Source organism: Mastigoproctus giganteus, unplaced genomic scaffold (assembly GCF_048544385.1).
Source record: "Mastigoproctus giganteus isolate SK-2022 unplaced genomic scaffold, ASM4854438v1 scaffold_15, whole genome shotgun sequence".
Lineage (NCBI taxonomy): Eukaryota > Metazoa > Arthropoda > Arachnida > Uropygi > Thelyphonidae > Mastigoproctus > Mastigoproctus giganteus.
This window is the reverse complement of record NW_028328292.1, coordinates 1,811,408-1,826,527: the sequence shown is the minus strand read 5'-3', so window position 1 is coordinate 1,826,527 and position 15,120 is coordinate 1,811,408. Positions and strand designations below refer to the sequence as shown.

The following is a 15,120-nucleotide window of genomic DNA, read 5'->3' as shown; positions in this document are numbered from 1 at the left end:
CCGATGCGCCAACAACTACCAAATCAAAAAAAAAAAAAAAAAAAAAAACTACCATAAAACAATAAAAACAATTTCCAGTTACGTTTCTGTTAGTGGAATCTATTATAAACAGTAGTAAACTCGATCTAATTGCATTTGCAATAATACCAATAGCTGGAATTGTTTCGGTTTTTATATTATTATGGTAAAAGTGTTTCCCCTTCACTGATATAAAAAACAAATACATTTTCAGAATCTTCTCTTCATTCCTATCGTGTGTTCAGTTGGGGTGATTTCACATTCGACTGCCATTTCTTGTAAACACAAGGCGAATTGTGCATAAGCGAATTCGGTTCGTGTTATGTGTGATGTCATTGCCCTATTTATAAATCGTGTATGATCGAATTCGTGTAGTGTAAACATGTGTAACCACTACGTGAATATACGAGGACTGACTGTACTTTCATTGCTAGAAAAGGCTGGTTCCAGAAATTCGAGAGGCGTTATTCACTGCATAATGTCAATATTACAGGTGAATCTGATTCAGCTTATCACGAAACTGCTAAGGCCTGCCCTGCACAATTCAATCGAGGAGAAGAGACATGAACCTAGACAAGTTTTCAATGCCGATGAGGCGGCCATTATTCTTGAATAAGATGCTTCAGCGTACCTTTTTTTTTTTTTTTTTTAATATGAAAACCCCAAACACATGAGAGGTATTAGAACCTATAGTACTAAGTACCGTTCTTGGGTTGGAGGTTGAGAAGACAAAAGAAGATATTTGTTGACTTTAGACTTGAACTTCTGTAGACTGTAATTTTTAGGAAATATGTATGAAGAAAGGGTGTTCCAGAAAACAACAGCTGAATGAATAAACGAGGAAGATGAAAAGTTGGTTCTGTGAGGTTGAAGTTGAACAGTAAATGGATGTTGGTTGGTGGCGGCACGCATTCAGACTGTTTTGAAGGAGAGGGAGCGGATATTATAGAAGCCAATTCAGAAGAACGGTGCCCATGGAAGTATCTGTAGAAAAGGCATGCAGCAGAAACAGTAAGTCTATGAGACAGCAAGTGGAGAGACTCTGTTAGAGTTGAGTCATTAATTAACCTAACTGCTTTCTGAATGGCAGATAGAAGCCTGAGAGAGGTTTTGAGGGCACTACCCCAGATGTGGGAACAATATTCCATGGTAGGGCGAATTTGCAATTTGTACAGAGTGAACAGCTGTTTGGAAGAAAAGTAATGCTGAGAGCGAAAGAGAAAACCAAGTTTTTTAGATGCAGAGGGAGCAATATTTGTAATGTGCTTGTGCCAAGAGAGATTAGAAGTCAGGGTAATCCCCAAAAGAGATATATCATTTTGCCTAGAAATCGGAGTGTCGCTAAAGATAAGTATAGGAGCAGAAGAATCCTTTTTGCGAGATATAAGACAAGACTGAGTTTTAGAAGGATTGAATTCAACTAAGTTGTCTTTGCCCCACTGGAGGATTACCTGGAGATCAGCATTTGACGAATTGGTAGCGGATATTTGAGAAGTTGAAGCTGATTAAGCAGGTCAAGGTTTTTCAAAATGGAAAGTGGAATGCAGCCATCAGCAACACTATGGATAGGATTTACTGTCAATGGAAGAAGGTCATTAATATACAAGAGGAAGAGAGTGGGGGAAAGTACTGAACCTTGGGGGACACCAGCATTAGTGGAGAAGTAAGAAGACAGAGAGCCATCTACCATCACCCTCAGTGAGCGATTAGAGAGAAAACTGGATAACCAATTACAAAAAACAGTTGGCAAACCATAAGATGGAATCTTTTTATAAGACCTTTGTGCCAAACGCAACCTTTAGCATTAGTAGAGGCATATGATGCAAGAAAGCAAGCTTATATAGCATCAGCCAAAAAAAAAAAAAAACCCTTCTCATTTCACCCCTCCGTTCGTTCGTTCCAAATACCTGTCCAGCTCTGCCTTAAATTTATTTAGACTATCACCTTCCACAACAAAGGATGGAAGTCTGTTCCGCTAACCAACTACCTGGCCAAAGGTGAACTTCCACACACATATATCCTACATCTGTCTTTCCTCAATTTGAATTTATGCCCTCTCAGGTGATTACTCTGAGCAAGAGGAAGAATCCCATCAGCACTGAGCATGCTCAAATGCTCAAACCATTCAAAGATTTATACACCTCAATCAGATCACCTCGTCTCCAGACACTGTAATTTGCAAAACTTAAGCCTTTCTTCGTAAGAGCAACCCATTCACTAATCTTGTTGCCCTTTTCTGTACTTGTTCCAACAACTCTACATCCTGCTTAAAATGAGGCCTCCAGACCTGTGTACAGTACTCAAGGTGTGGTCTGACCATTGCCTTGTACAAGGGGATAATCACCTCCTTAGCCCTGCTAGAAAAATACATGTATATCATTTACAAGACACCATGAGCAGACAGTCTGCTACTCTTGCAGACTGTCTGCACTGCTCAGAAAACTTCATATCTGCCTGCACAATTACCACCAGGTCCTTTTTGTTCTCTACCACTGTCTGTGTAGTAGTAGTAGTAGTGGCATGTGATGCAAGAAAGCAAATGTATGAGCTTATGCAGCATCAGCCAAAAAAAAAAAAAAATCACACCATTCCCTCCAAATGCCTGTCCAGTTCCTCCTTAAATTTATTCAAGCTATCAACTTCCACAACGACAGATGGAAGTTTGTTCCAGCAATTAACCACCCGCTGGCTAAAGGCAAATTTCCGCACATCTATTCTACATCTGTCTTTTCTTAATTTGAATTTATGCCCCCTTAGGTTCGTAATCTGAACAAGTGGAAGGATCCCATCAGAATTCAGCGTGCTCAATCCATTCAAGGCCTTATATACCTCAATCAGATCACCGCGCAGGTGCCTAGTCTCCAGCCACTGCAATTTGCAGAACTTAAGCCTCTCTTGGTAAGAGGATCCTTTCATTCCCCTCACCAATCTTGTTGCCCTTCTCTGTACCCACTCAAATAAATCTACATCCTTCCTAAAATGAGGTCTCCAGACCTGTACGCAGTACTCAAGGCGTGGCCTGACCATTGCCTTATACAGAGGGATAATCACCTCCTTTTCCCTGCTAGCAAAATTCCTATATATCATTGACAAAACCCCATGACCTGCCCTGGCAGCCTGTCTGCATTGCTCAGAGAACTTCATATCTGACTGCACAATTACTCCCAGGTCTTTTTCATTTTCTACCACCTTAAGTGTAGTACCACACAGTTGGTACGTTTCTCTGGGGTTATTTCTACCCATATGCAGTACTTTGCATTTGTCAAGGTTAAACTTCAGTTGCCACTTCTTAGCCCATCTGCCTAAATTATCTAGATACTGTTGCAGTAGCAGACTGCCATTACTGTCATTAACAACCCTGCCAACCTTTGTATCATCTGCAAACTTCGACATTAAGCCTGATATACCTTCATCAATATCATTGATAAATATACAAAACAACAGTGGACCTAACACCGAACCCTGTGGGACACCACTAATAACATTAGTCCAAGAAGAGCAGCACCCATTGATTACCACCCTCTGTCTTCTCACACTTAACCATCCTTTTATCCATTGTAGCAACTTACCCTTAATACCATTCTGCTCCAATTTGTACAATAGGCTTCCATGCGCAAAAGTGTCAAAAGCTTTCCTGAAATCCAAATATATGATATCAAAATTGTTTTTTGTATCCAGTTCCTTTGTAACCACATCATAATATCCTATCAAATTTGTCAGACAAGACTTTCCCTTAACAAACCCATGCTGTGTCTGAATTATTGCTGCAGTCTTGTCTAGATGATCCTGCAATGCATCTTTAACCAGCGACTCCATTATTTTACCCGGAACAGAAGTTAAACTAACTGGTCTGTAATTACTTGTGTCACCCTTCGATCCCCCTTTGTGAATTGGGGATACATTTGCACATCTCCAGTCCATGGGAACCTCCCCTGAGTCCAAGGATGCTCTCATAATTATGGCTAAGGGTTTGCTTAGTTGCCTTGCCGCCTCCTTTAATATAACTGGATAGATCCCATCCACCCCAGATGCTTTTCTTACGTTTAACTTCAACAATTTCTCTTCCACTTTGCTCTCAGTTATTACAAGATCATTAAGCATCCTGCTACAATTTGATAACCTTCTGCCATTTTCAAACCTTAATAATTCCTCACATGTGAATGTAGATGCAAAATACTCATTCAGTTTGTTTGCTATCTGAGCAGGATCATCAACAGTCGAACCATCGATGTGAAGTGGACCAATCAGATTCATACCCTTCCTTTTAGAGTTTATATAAGTAAAGAAATCCTTGCTGTTTTTCATAGCATCTTTTGCCAAGGATTTCTCGTAATCTGCCTTCGCCTGCCGAACCTCCTTTGTGACCTGATTACAGATTAACTTATATCTGCCATAGGCTTCTGAGTCGCTTGATAATTTATATGCATCCCATGCATTTTTCTTCTCTGTTACGAGTCTCATTAGTTCATTTGACAACCATTTAGGCCTAAACCTTGAACAATATTTCTTAATAGGTATGAAACTTTTAGTAGCTTCCACGATTAATTCCTTGAATGCGTCCCACTTAGAATTTACTGTTGGTAACATCGTCAGTTGATCCCACTGTACAGAATTTATAAACTGTCGGAGACCACTGTACTCGCCTTTACGGAAGCAAAAACCCTTTCCACAGAGTTGATGCATTACTCTGGGGTTACTGCTTCCCATATGTAGTACTTTAGATTTGTCAATGTTTAACTTCATTTGCCACCTCTCAGCCCATCTGCTCAACTTTTCTAAATCCTGTTGCAGCAGCGTACTGTCATTAGTGTCATTAACAACCCTGCCAACCATTCTATTGTCTGCAAACTTGGACATTAAGCTTGATACACCATCATCAATATCATTTATATATACAGAAAACAAAAATGGACCCAACATTGAACCCTGAGGGGCTCCACTAATAACATTGGTCCATGATGAGCAGTATCCATTGATTACCACTCTGTCTTCTCCCAATCAACCATCCCTTTATCCAAAGCAGCAATTTGCCTCCAATGCCACACTGCTCAAATTTCTTCAGCAGTCTTCCAAGTGCAGCAGTATCAAAGGCCTTTCTAAGATCCAAATATACGATATCAAAGTTATTCCCTGCATCCAGTTCATTTGTGACCACATCATATTTAGTATCCAATCAAACTGGTTAAGCAAGACTTTCCCTTAACAAAACCATGCTGTGTCCGAGCTATAACTGAAATCTTGTCTAGATGATCCTGCAGTCCTTTAACCAGTGCCTCCATTAATTTTCCTGGAACAGAAGTTAAACTAACATGTCTATAATTACTTGGTTCGCCCTTTGATCCTCCTTTGTGAATTTTGGTCACATTTGCACATTTCCAGTCCATGGGTACCTCCCCCTGAGTTCAAAGAAGCTCTTATAATGATGGCTAAGGGTTTGCTTACTTCCTTTGCTGCCTCCTTTAATATAACTGGATAGATCCCATCCACCGCGGGTGCCTTTTTTATGTTTATCTTCTACAATTTTTCCTCCATTTTCCTCTCAGTTATTACAAATCATCTATCTCACCTCTGGCATTCCCCTCCCCGAATAACTTCTCATGTGTGAATGTAGATGCAAAATACTGATTTAGTTTGTTAGCCACCTGAGCATGATCATCAACAGTTGAACAATCAATATCCAGTGGACCAATCTGATTCATCTCTTTCCTTCTAGAGTTTACTGTTTTTCTTTGCATCCTTTGTCAAATATTTCTCATAATCTGTCCAATCTCCTTTGTGACTTGGTTACAGACCATCTTATATCTGTCATAGGCTTCCATGTTGCCCATTAATTTATATGTATCCCATGCATTTTTCTTCTCTGCCATGTCTCATTAGTTCATCTGACATCCATTTAGGCCTACATATTGGACAATATTTTTTAGTTGGTATGTAAAGCCTAGTAGCGTCCAAGATAAATTCTTTGAATGCTTCCTATTTTTAATTTTCTGTTGGTAACATCATCAGTTGGCCTCACCGTATAGAATTTAAATACTGTCTCATACCACCATAGTTGCCTTTATGAAAGCAAAAACCCTTCCCTTTACTCCTGATGGTAGTTACCGCTTTGAGTAAATCCCACTTCGACAAACTGTGATCACTGCCACCTAGTGGTTCCTTTATCTGCAGATTCTTAATGCACGAAGAATCACTACTGATAATCAAATCAAGAGTATTACTCCCTCTAGTTGCCTCCCGAACATGCTGATGTAGAAAACAATCATCCATAAATCCACGAAAGCCTTGCTAGTGTGTGAGTGACCAACCAAAAATTTGGGTTGGTCACTCACAGAGATATGTGCCTCTGTAGCCCATCTGGCTATGGAGGCGCATATCTGACAGAGTAGAGGTAGCAAGATTATATACACTAGCTGATCCGGAAGCTTCTTAAAGAGTTATCAATAGGTTCGGTCCAGTGTACTAACTAGCGGCCGGCCTACGAACACAGTTTTAGAGCTGTACTCTCGAAATGTAGATTGGAAATGTAAGAAAATTGGATCTCGCCATGATGTTCATCACAATCTCAAAAGTCATCAGTCATACTTCATGATGAAAGAGATGGGGAAGGGTTAACCGGAACTTAGCTCTGGAGATCAAACATGGGTTCCACCACATATCAGTTCCCTCAGGGTTTTAGACTCCCAGGTAGCAAGTACAGCTTGTCTGGCATATCTGAGAGAATGTCTGTGACAACCCCAATATAGCCGTCGAAGAGAAGGCCCAAGGATTCAAGGTGGCACGAAAAAATCAGGGTACGCTACTAATTTGCAACAATGCAGCAGGCCATATGACAATTCCTGGCTCAGTTTTCCACATGCAGAACCCAAGAGCTCTTAGCGGACGTAACAAGAATATACTGCCTGTGTACTGGATGTGGAATGCAAAAGCCTGGACGATGAAGGGCATCTTCCTTAAATGGTTCCACCACTGCTTTATTTCCGAAGTCAAGGAATACCTAGAGGAAAAGGAGCTTCCTTTTAAAGTCCTCCTCCTACTTGACAATACCCCAGGACACCGAAGCGATGCACAAGACTATGCAAATGAAGACATAGAGGTAGTCTTTCTACCCCCTAACACTACCTCCCTTATCCAGCCATTTAACCAGAGGGTAATAAAGGCCAACTACACAAAGAGGCATAGGGACCGAATCGTTGAGGCTGTGGACAGCAACAGCAACCTACGTTATTCAGTTTTTGAAGGACTTTACCATAGCTGACAGTCTCTTCCTAATAAAACATGTGCTGGTATCCATCAAGGACAGTCTGTAAACACCTGTTGGAAGAACTTGTTGTCAGAAGTCGTGCATGACTTCAGTCTTTTTTTGTGCTGTTTGTCTGACGAACAGCACAAAAAACCATCACAGGAATAAAGGACTTGGCCGGGAGAGTAGGGGGCGTAGGTTTCAAGGACTTCAGTGATTCAATTGATGGACAGGCAACAACACTAACAGGTGATGAACTCGAAGAGGTTGTTTGTTCCACCTCTTGAGGACGAGGTTGAGGATGAACCATGCCAAGAGAAGTTTGACTTGGAAAACCTAACGCAGGCAATGCGTGGCGCCAGATGGGTATTTCCAATCCACTGTATGGAGGATACTGTCAACAAACCAAATGAGTTAATACCACCTGCAACGCGTCCAAACATTGTAGCCTGCGGATTATCCACTCCGGAGGACTTTTGCTACTTGGTTTCTTCAACAGAAATGGTTCGCAAATGCTGACTTCCAGCGGGATCGCTGTTCACGCACCCTCCCGTTCAACGTCCTCTACCGCATGACGAAGGCGGACCCTGCAATGCTATGTGATTCCGATTCGTCTTTGTTCCCGCTACACCTCCTGCAAGTTTGTTGCACTGGTAGTGAATCACCATGTATACAGGGTGTCTCAAAAATATTGTTACAAACGTTTAGGGGAGGAATGTGAATCGCATAGGAACCCATAACCGGAAACGTCACGGGAAAGTAGTAGCAGAGGCACAAGAAGCAGAAATGACACAAGACAGTAATTAGTGGCAAACATTTATTTGACATAATATTAACAATGGAGTACGAGATGGATGCATTTCATGATGTTACAACAGATGCTCGAAGGTTCCACCATGAGACGCGATGCATGCGTTGACACCGACACAGCATGGATTGGCGGACACGGGCGAATACACCTGGAGTTTTTTTTTTTTACAGTAGCAGCAGCGCAGACGAGTCTCGCCACGAGATCCATTTCTGTCTCCACAGGTGATTTATACACGATAGATTTGAGGGCCCCACCCCACAGAAAGAAATCAAGGCTCGATAAATCAGGTGAGCGTGGAGGCCAGGCAACGGGTCTGCCATGGCCAATCCATCGACGCCCAAAACGCCTGTTCAAATAGTCACAAACATGCCTTCCATCATGGGCAGGCGTCCTATCATATTGAAACCAAATGTTGCGTCTCAAATTTGCTGTAACACCATCAAGTAATCCTAGTAGAACTTGTTCAAGAAAGATCCGATATTTAGCAGAATTTATGCGGGATAGTAACAGGTATGGGCTGACTAAGCAGTCACCGACCATACCTGCCCACACATTTATTGCAAAGTGATGTTGTGCCGCATGAGGGCGCAACCGTGTAGGTTGTCGTGAGCCCACACATGAGCATTGTGCTGATTGAATAAGCCTTCCCGAGTGAAATAAGCCTCATCCATGAACAAAACATAGGCTGGAAAATTCAAGTCTTGAACACTTTCTTAGAGAAACCACTGCGCAAAAGCCACACGTGCAGGATGATCTTGGGGGAGCAGTAACTGAACCCTTTGGAGATGAAAGTGGTGTAAGGAATCATCGTGCCACACGCTGTACACTGCAACGAGACACTCCTAAGGCAGAGGCAACGGCATGAGTGCTGGTAGTAGGATTATTCTGGACGGCATTCAACACATTTTCTTCCATGGGAGGAGTTCACGTCGAAAGTGGTCTGCCCGCACTACTCCTGTTACCTCTAAATGACCCATAATCGCACAAATTTTGATGCACACCGCAAACAAATGCTGGTCTGGTACATGTCTGTCTGGGAAGCGTTCTCCAAAAATTTGTTGAGCGGCTCGTCTATTGCCCTCTGCTAATCCATACACTAGGTGCATGTCTGCCAGCTCACAGTTCGTATATCGATGCATGCTCTTCGTGCGGCGACTACTGCTTGAATGAGAAACCAGAAATTTTCCCTCTTGCGAACTGATGAACAGCGCCGTGTACCGACTTACTGTGACGTTTCCGGTTATGGGTTCCCATGCAATTCACATTCCTTGAGATGTTACCTACCTCCCCTAAACGTTTGTACCAATATTTTTGAGACACCCTGTCTATATATACAGTTAGTCCCTGACTTACGTTACTTCAGACTTGCATAAATTTTTTTGGTAAAATCATAGATACTTTCTGTATAATTTTTAAGAGTGAATTCAAATGAAGGAGCAATAAGTATAAATTTTTATTCCCATACTATGTTGGATAATAACCTGCAGCGTAACTGGCATCTAGGTAAACAATTAGAGTTAACATTTCATTTTCTGCTTTAAAAATTCTTAAGAAACAGGTGAACTACATCAGAGCACTTCAGAGAAACCCCCACAACATTCAAGCCACATGGACTGTGTCCCATCAGCTATTTCTTAGGAGAATTACACTTTAGCGCTTCATCTCTACATCCTTTCCTTCCTGATTATAGAGTCTTCAGTTTTGTTTGCGTTTTGTACGTAATATTTATTACACATCAAGTTATTGTGGTGAAGTTGAAATTCACGTTGTCCAACCATTTTCAACGACTTTGCTTCAAACTATCATCATGTAGTACATGCTTCATTCACATGTCATAAGGTGTGACAGCATCTGTAGCCGAGTGGTCAGGGGCGTGAGTGCAGTAGCACACACTCTTTGAGTGGACCGGGGTTCAAGCCCATGACTGCTAAATATGATTACGTGGCTAAGGTAAAGAAAGCCCACATGAGAAGCATGCAAAAGTTTGATGAAATTTACCAGTAAAAGTACTTTTCCATAATGGCATTTGTATTGTTGCTCACTCTGTAAACAGAGGGTGAGTGTTATTGGTCAGGAGTAGAAATTGAATTCCATGGGAGACTGAAACCCTCCCAAAGTGGAGGGGGTAACCCGACCTTTTTCTTTAGAATCACAGACAGAGTCATATTGTAAGTTCTGGCATCGTAAATGTTCGTAACGTAGTTTCATTGGTAAACTTTTTCGAAGTTTGCCAGTGGATAGACGTGTGGGCTTTCTTTACCTTTGCCTTTTTTTTTTCTTAATAAACAGTTTATCCACTAGTCCACCAGTGATTCTAAAGAAAAAAGGTCAGGTTACCCCCTCCACTTTGAGTGGGATTCAATTTCTACTCCTGACTGATACCACCCACTGTGTGTTTACTGAGCGAGCAACAATACAAATGCCGTTACGCAAAATACTTTTACTGGTAAATTTCATCAAACTTTTGTGTGCTTCTCGTGTGGGCTTTCTTTACCTTCGCCGATTATGTTTGTATTGATGATTTATTGTAAACTCTCCTGCCCTGGTGGTCATGCCAGAGTACAAACAAGAATCTTTTTTTTTTTTTTTTTTCCAACCCTGTGGAGTTCTTTAAAGAAAATTTCATTTTGACCGTATCATGGTGCCACCTAAGGGAATAAATAAGTGAAAGTGGTAGTACTTCACTGCTGTCCCTAGATAAAGTTTATAATTGTTATGGTATTTAACTATTTTTCTTCTTTCTTCTGAGGATATTGTTTTTGTAATTTTGGCATATTAGGGATATAGTAACAATATTTTATTAGTCATTTCCCAGTTACGTAAAACTCAACTTACGTAAGAAGCCTTGGAACGTATCTCTTATGTATGTCGGGGACAGACTGTATATAAAAGTGCAACATTTATTTAAATTCCTTTTATTTTCAGTTTTTTTTTTTTTTTTAACCAAAGAACAATCAGAATTGCAAAAACTAAAATTTTAACATCTGTATGAACTCTGGAGATTTTCTATAACTGATGATGTGAAAAGATATATTCAATGATTTTCCTGAAGGAAAAACACATTGAATATATTGCTGTAACAGTTGTATTTAAATGATCCAAATGACTCGGGTTTTTTTTTTTTTTTTTTTTTTTTTTTTTTATGTGCTGTAATGTAATAACTAGATCGTATGTATAGCTTAGCTTAATTTTCAGCACTCACCTCATAGTAATCCGCTTAGCTGGTGGAGAGTTTTACCACATGCATAGTAGTTATAGGATTCTAATAACTTACAGGGATTTTGGGTTTAAAACTAAGTTATGGGCTATAAAAATTTTTCTAAGGAAGGAAAGTGCACCTTCCATTCTATGGTTGCCTAATTAAATTAAATGAAGAAAAATATTTTTCTTCCTGATTAAATTAAAGTTGGCAAATTAAATTAAATTAAATTAAGAAAAATATTTTTCTATTTTTCTTCATTTAATTTAATTTAATTTAATTAGGCAACTTTAAATGAAGCTTCCTGATTGAATTAAAGTTGCCTAATTAAATTAAATGAAGAAAAATAGAAAAATATTTTTCTATTTTTCTTCATTTAATTTAATTTGGCAACCATAGAATGGAAGGTGCACTTTCCTTTCTTAGAAAAATTTTATATCTACATATCTACAATTAACCTTTATTTACAGGAAAACTAATAATGTATGCTGAAACCTTTAGACTTTGACAGCCTCTAATTACTATGGAACACACTCCACCAGTTTATTCCATAGTAATTAGCCAGTAATTTTAATTACCAGTTTTTGAAATGTCTTACGATATCTTCTGCCATTCGGCCTTCAAAGTGGGCAGACTCTCCTCACAACACACACATCCCAGAGGTTCTCTATGGGATTGATGTCGTGGCTCTGGGTTAGCCAGTCCATCACAACACAAGCAGTACGACATGGAGTTTTGTCCTGCTGATACAGGTATGTGCCTTCCCCGATGTGCTGCCACAACATAGGTAACATTATTATCCAGGACATCTAGATAGACCTCAGAATTTGTGCTTTTGTCCAAAATAACCAGTGGTTCCAGGTCAAACCATGAAAACCTGCCTCAGCCAATTGTGCTTTCACTAAACACCATTGTTGTGACAATACAGTCCAGCAGATAACTTTTCACCACACCCAGGCATGACTGTCAGACAGGTAGACCACATACCATGCCTCACTTTGAAGCACAGCTTTCCATTGATCTATGCTCTAAGAACAGTGGGCCTGATGCCAGGCTAGGTGGTGTCTGACATTAGTAAGAGTGAATAGTGACTGTTGGATGACCACTACCCACCATGTTATAATATGGTAACCCCATATTAGTTATCTGATACACTATGCTTGGGTAGGATTTGACTAATTATCAACAGAGGGGTGTCCGGATATTAATGGTAGAACAATGTACATATGTGAGAGAATTCTATAAATATCTGCAGACATTTTTTGAAAGTAACTCTAAACTAGGAACAATTGCAATTCATAGTTACAGCATTGGTATCTCTCAAGTCCCACACTGCCCTTTGGGGGTGAGGGCAGATGACTCTCCTATGTGTGAGAATTGACACCTTTTTAACTATTCGTCATATTTAACTGAGTGTCCACGTTTTAGACACGAACGTGATTTATATTTTACCGCTTTTAGTAATCTGGTTGTGCCTTATACACTCAGCCAGATATTGTCTTACAATGACCATTTGTAGGCTGTTTTTAGCTTCTTAAAATTTTAAACCTTTTTACTCACATTTAAAAAAAATTTTACCTTTTTATTGTTACTTCTTTACTTAAATCCTAAACTTTACTTGGGCCGTATATTTGAAAGGGAAATTAAACTTCCACAAGAAGTAGTTAACACAAGTGGTAAGTGCATGCATTTTATATTTGGGCTCTCTATAAAATGTTGATACATTGCAATTAGTGTCATTTTTGAGTGCTCCTATATGTCGGAAATGAATAATGCTGATAACTCTATCTCAAAAATGTTACATTCAATGGACAGAAACCTCAGGCTTGTTTTACTTAGTCTTACATAATTGAAATTTCAAGGATGCTGCAAGTAAAAAAAAAAAAAAAAACTCATTTATCTCTAATTGTACTCATTACTTAATGCTGATCAGGTATTTAATTACTTGAATGTTTAGAATAGTCTGTGAATACTGAGTAACTTTGTAGACCTAGAACTTAGGAAACATACCAATAACTGAATGAAAGCCATTATCTTAAGGGCACATATACAGGCAAACCAAAATTATGCATCACTATAAAGAAGGTGTTTCTTGCTTTCATAATTATTTTCTATGAATCATAGTGGCTTGTGTCATTTATAAGTATAAAAATTATTCTGCTTTTATTTTAATGAGGCAGTTCATGAGATGAAAGGGTTGCAAAAGACTTACTGCCTGCAATAATGTCACTAAAATTATAACAGAGTTCAGTAAAATGTGTAGACCTAGAACCTAGGTACAAGGTGTGGGCATGAATCTAACTCTATTGTTTTGATTTTTGTTGCTGCACTACAGTTTAAAAGGTTTGTTACCTGAAAGTAGAATTAATCATTGGTCAATTGATGGGTGACTTTTTATGCAGGATAGAGAATAATTAGTTGCAGTTTTCCTATAACCTAGCCACCTCATTTGAGCCTCTGACTTTTGGTCATGTACTGCATATCAAATATAAATGTAACATAGTACCAGCTTCAGTGCTCTTCTCCCTGATAGACTTGGAACAGTTTTTTTTTTTTTTTGCACAGTTTCCATTTATTTTGTCTCCATAGCATACTACCAAATGTGAATACTTTCCATTGATTGTACTAAATGAACTTATTGCCACCTGTAACAATGGCCTTTATGGTCTTTTTTTTTTTTTTAACACATCTGATGAAATAATGCCTTTGGCTGATTTAAATATTAAGGATATTGCCCTTAGATAATTTAAGTATGATTTATCTACAAGGCAAGTGTTGTTAAGCAAATAAAATTTGAAAGAAATGTATTTACAGGGTTTTGTAACAAAACATATCTAGTTATAAAATGTTTGTGACCTCGTATTATATGTAATTTTTTTTTTTTGTTTTAGATCACAACAAACTTCCTCCTTTTACAGAAAATGAGAATAATCCACCAGCAAAGCTGTAGAAAAAAACTTTGATGGGCCACTGAGTAATATTCATTTTAAATTTTTAATAAATAAAATACATTTATAGATGCTTTGAATTGTTCAAAGTTATATTTTTGCGATATTTCTTAAGTTTTTCAAAATAAAAACAAGTTGATAAAAATTTGTGCCTTTTGTATTTTAAACACAAAGATAGCAGATAATCTGTAGGGCAAACTTTATACCAATTGTTGGACACTTTCAATTGAAATACTATATTTTGCCACCTTTCCCTGTGAAGGAAATCTTTTTAACACAGCTTGTGAAATCAGCCTTTTTAACTGAATCTTACACACGCCTTTGGAAATCTTTTTAACACAGCTTGTGAAGTCAGCATTTTTAACTGAATCTTACACATGCCTTTCCAATTCATTCCACAATTGCTCAGAGCTGTGAGCAAGCCATTCAAGTGAGAGAATCTTTTCTGCAGGCCTCTTGCATTGTTCTGTTGAAATGTGTGGCCCTTCCCATAAAATTCCAGCTGCAAAGGAAGTATGATATTGTCCTATTGTGATATTTTAGACAATCCATGCATTTTACTAAAATTCAGTCCAATGGCATATCATGAAAGACATTCCATTTCCATTACACTTCTACTTCACATTTGGGATGATGCAGTTTGTATCACCGTGATGATCCATGGTGTATATGTTTTTAAATGCATCTCCATTATCCAGTTGTGAACATGGCACCATAATAACTGTCAACTTTTGTGATCATATGTTTATGTGACATATGATCTGAAAACTATTCTAATATAATACTTCACATCATTACTGTAGCCTGTGTAAAATCACACTAACTCTTGAGAGCTTTGCTGCTATTGAGGTCACAATTTTGTTTAATATCTGTATGACAAATTTGTGTTAGTCATGTTCTGTTT

General features: G+C 38.9%; 1 protein-coding gene across 1 annotated transcript in view; it reads left to right on the top strand.

The window, feature by feature from the left end:
- LOC150074907 (peroxisomal trans-2-enoyl-CoA reductase-like) overlaps positions 1-14,255 on the top strand; it is a 136,426-nt gene extending 122,171 nt beyond the window's left edge. Inside the window, exon 8 of the mRNA XM_090389335.1 lies at positions 14,160-14,255. Coding sequence (XP_090245461.1) covers positions 14,160-14,218 — 59 coding nt within the window. The 3' untranslated portion in view covers positions 14,219-14,255. The remainder of the gene's footprint in view (positions 1-14,159) is intronic.
- Positions 14,256-15,120: the final 865 nt, after the last annotated feature.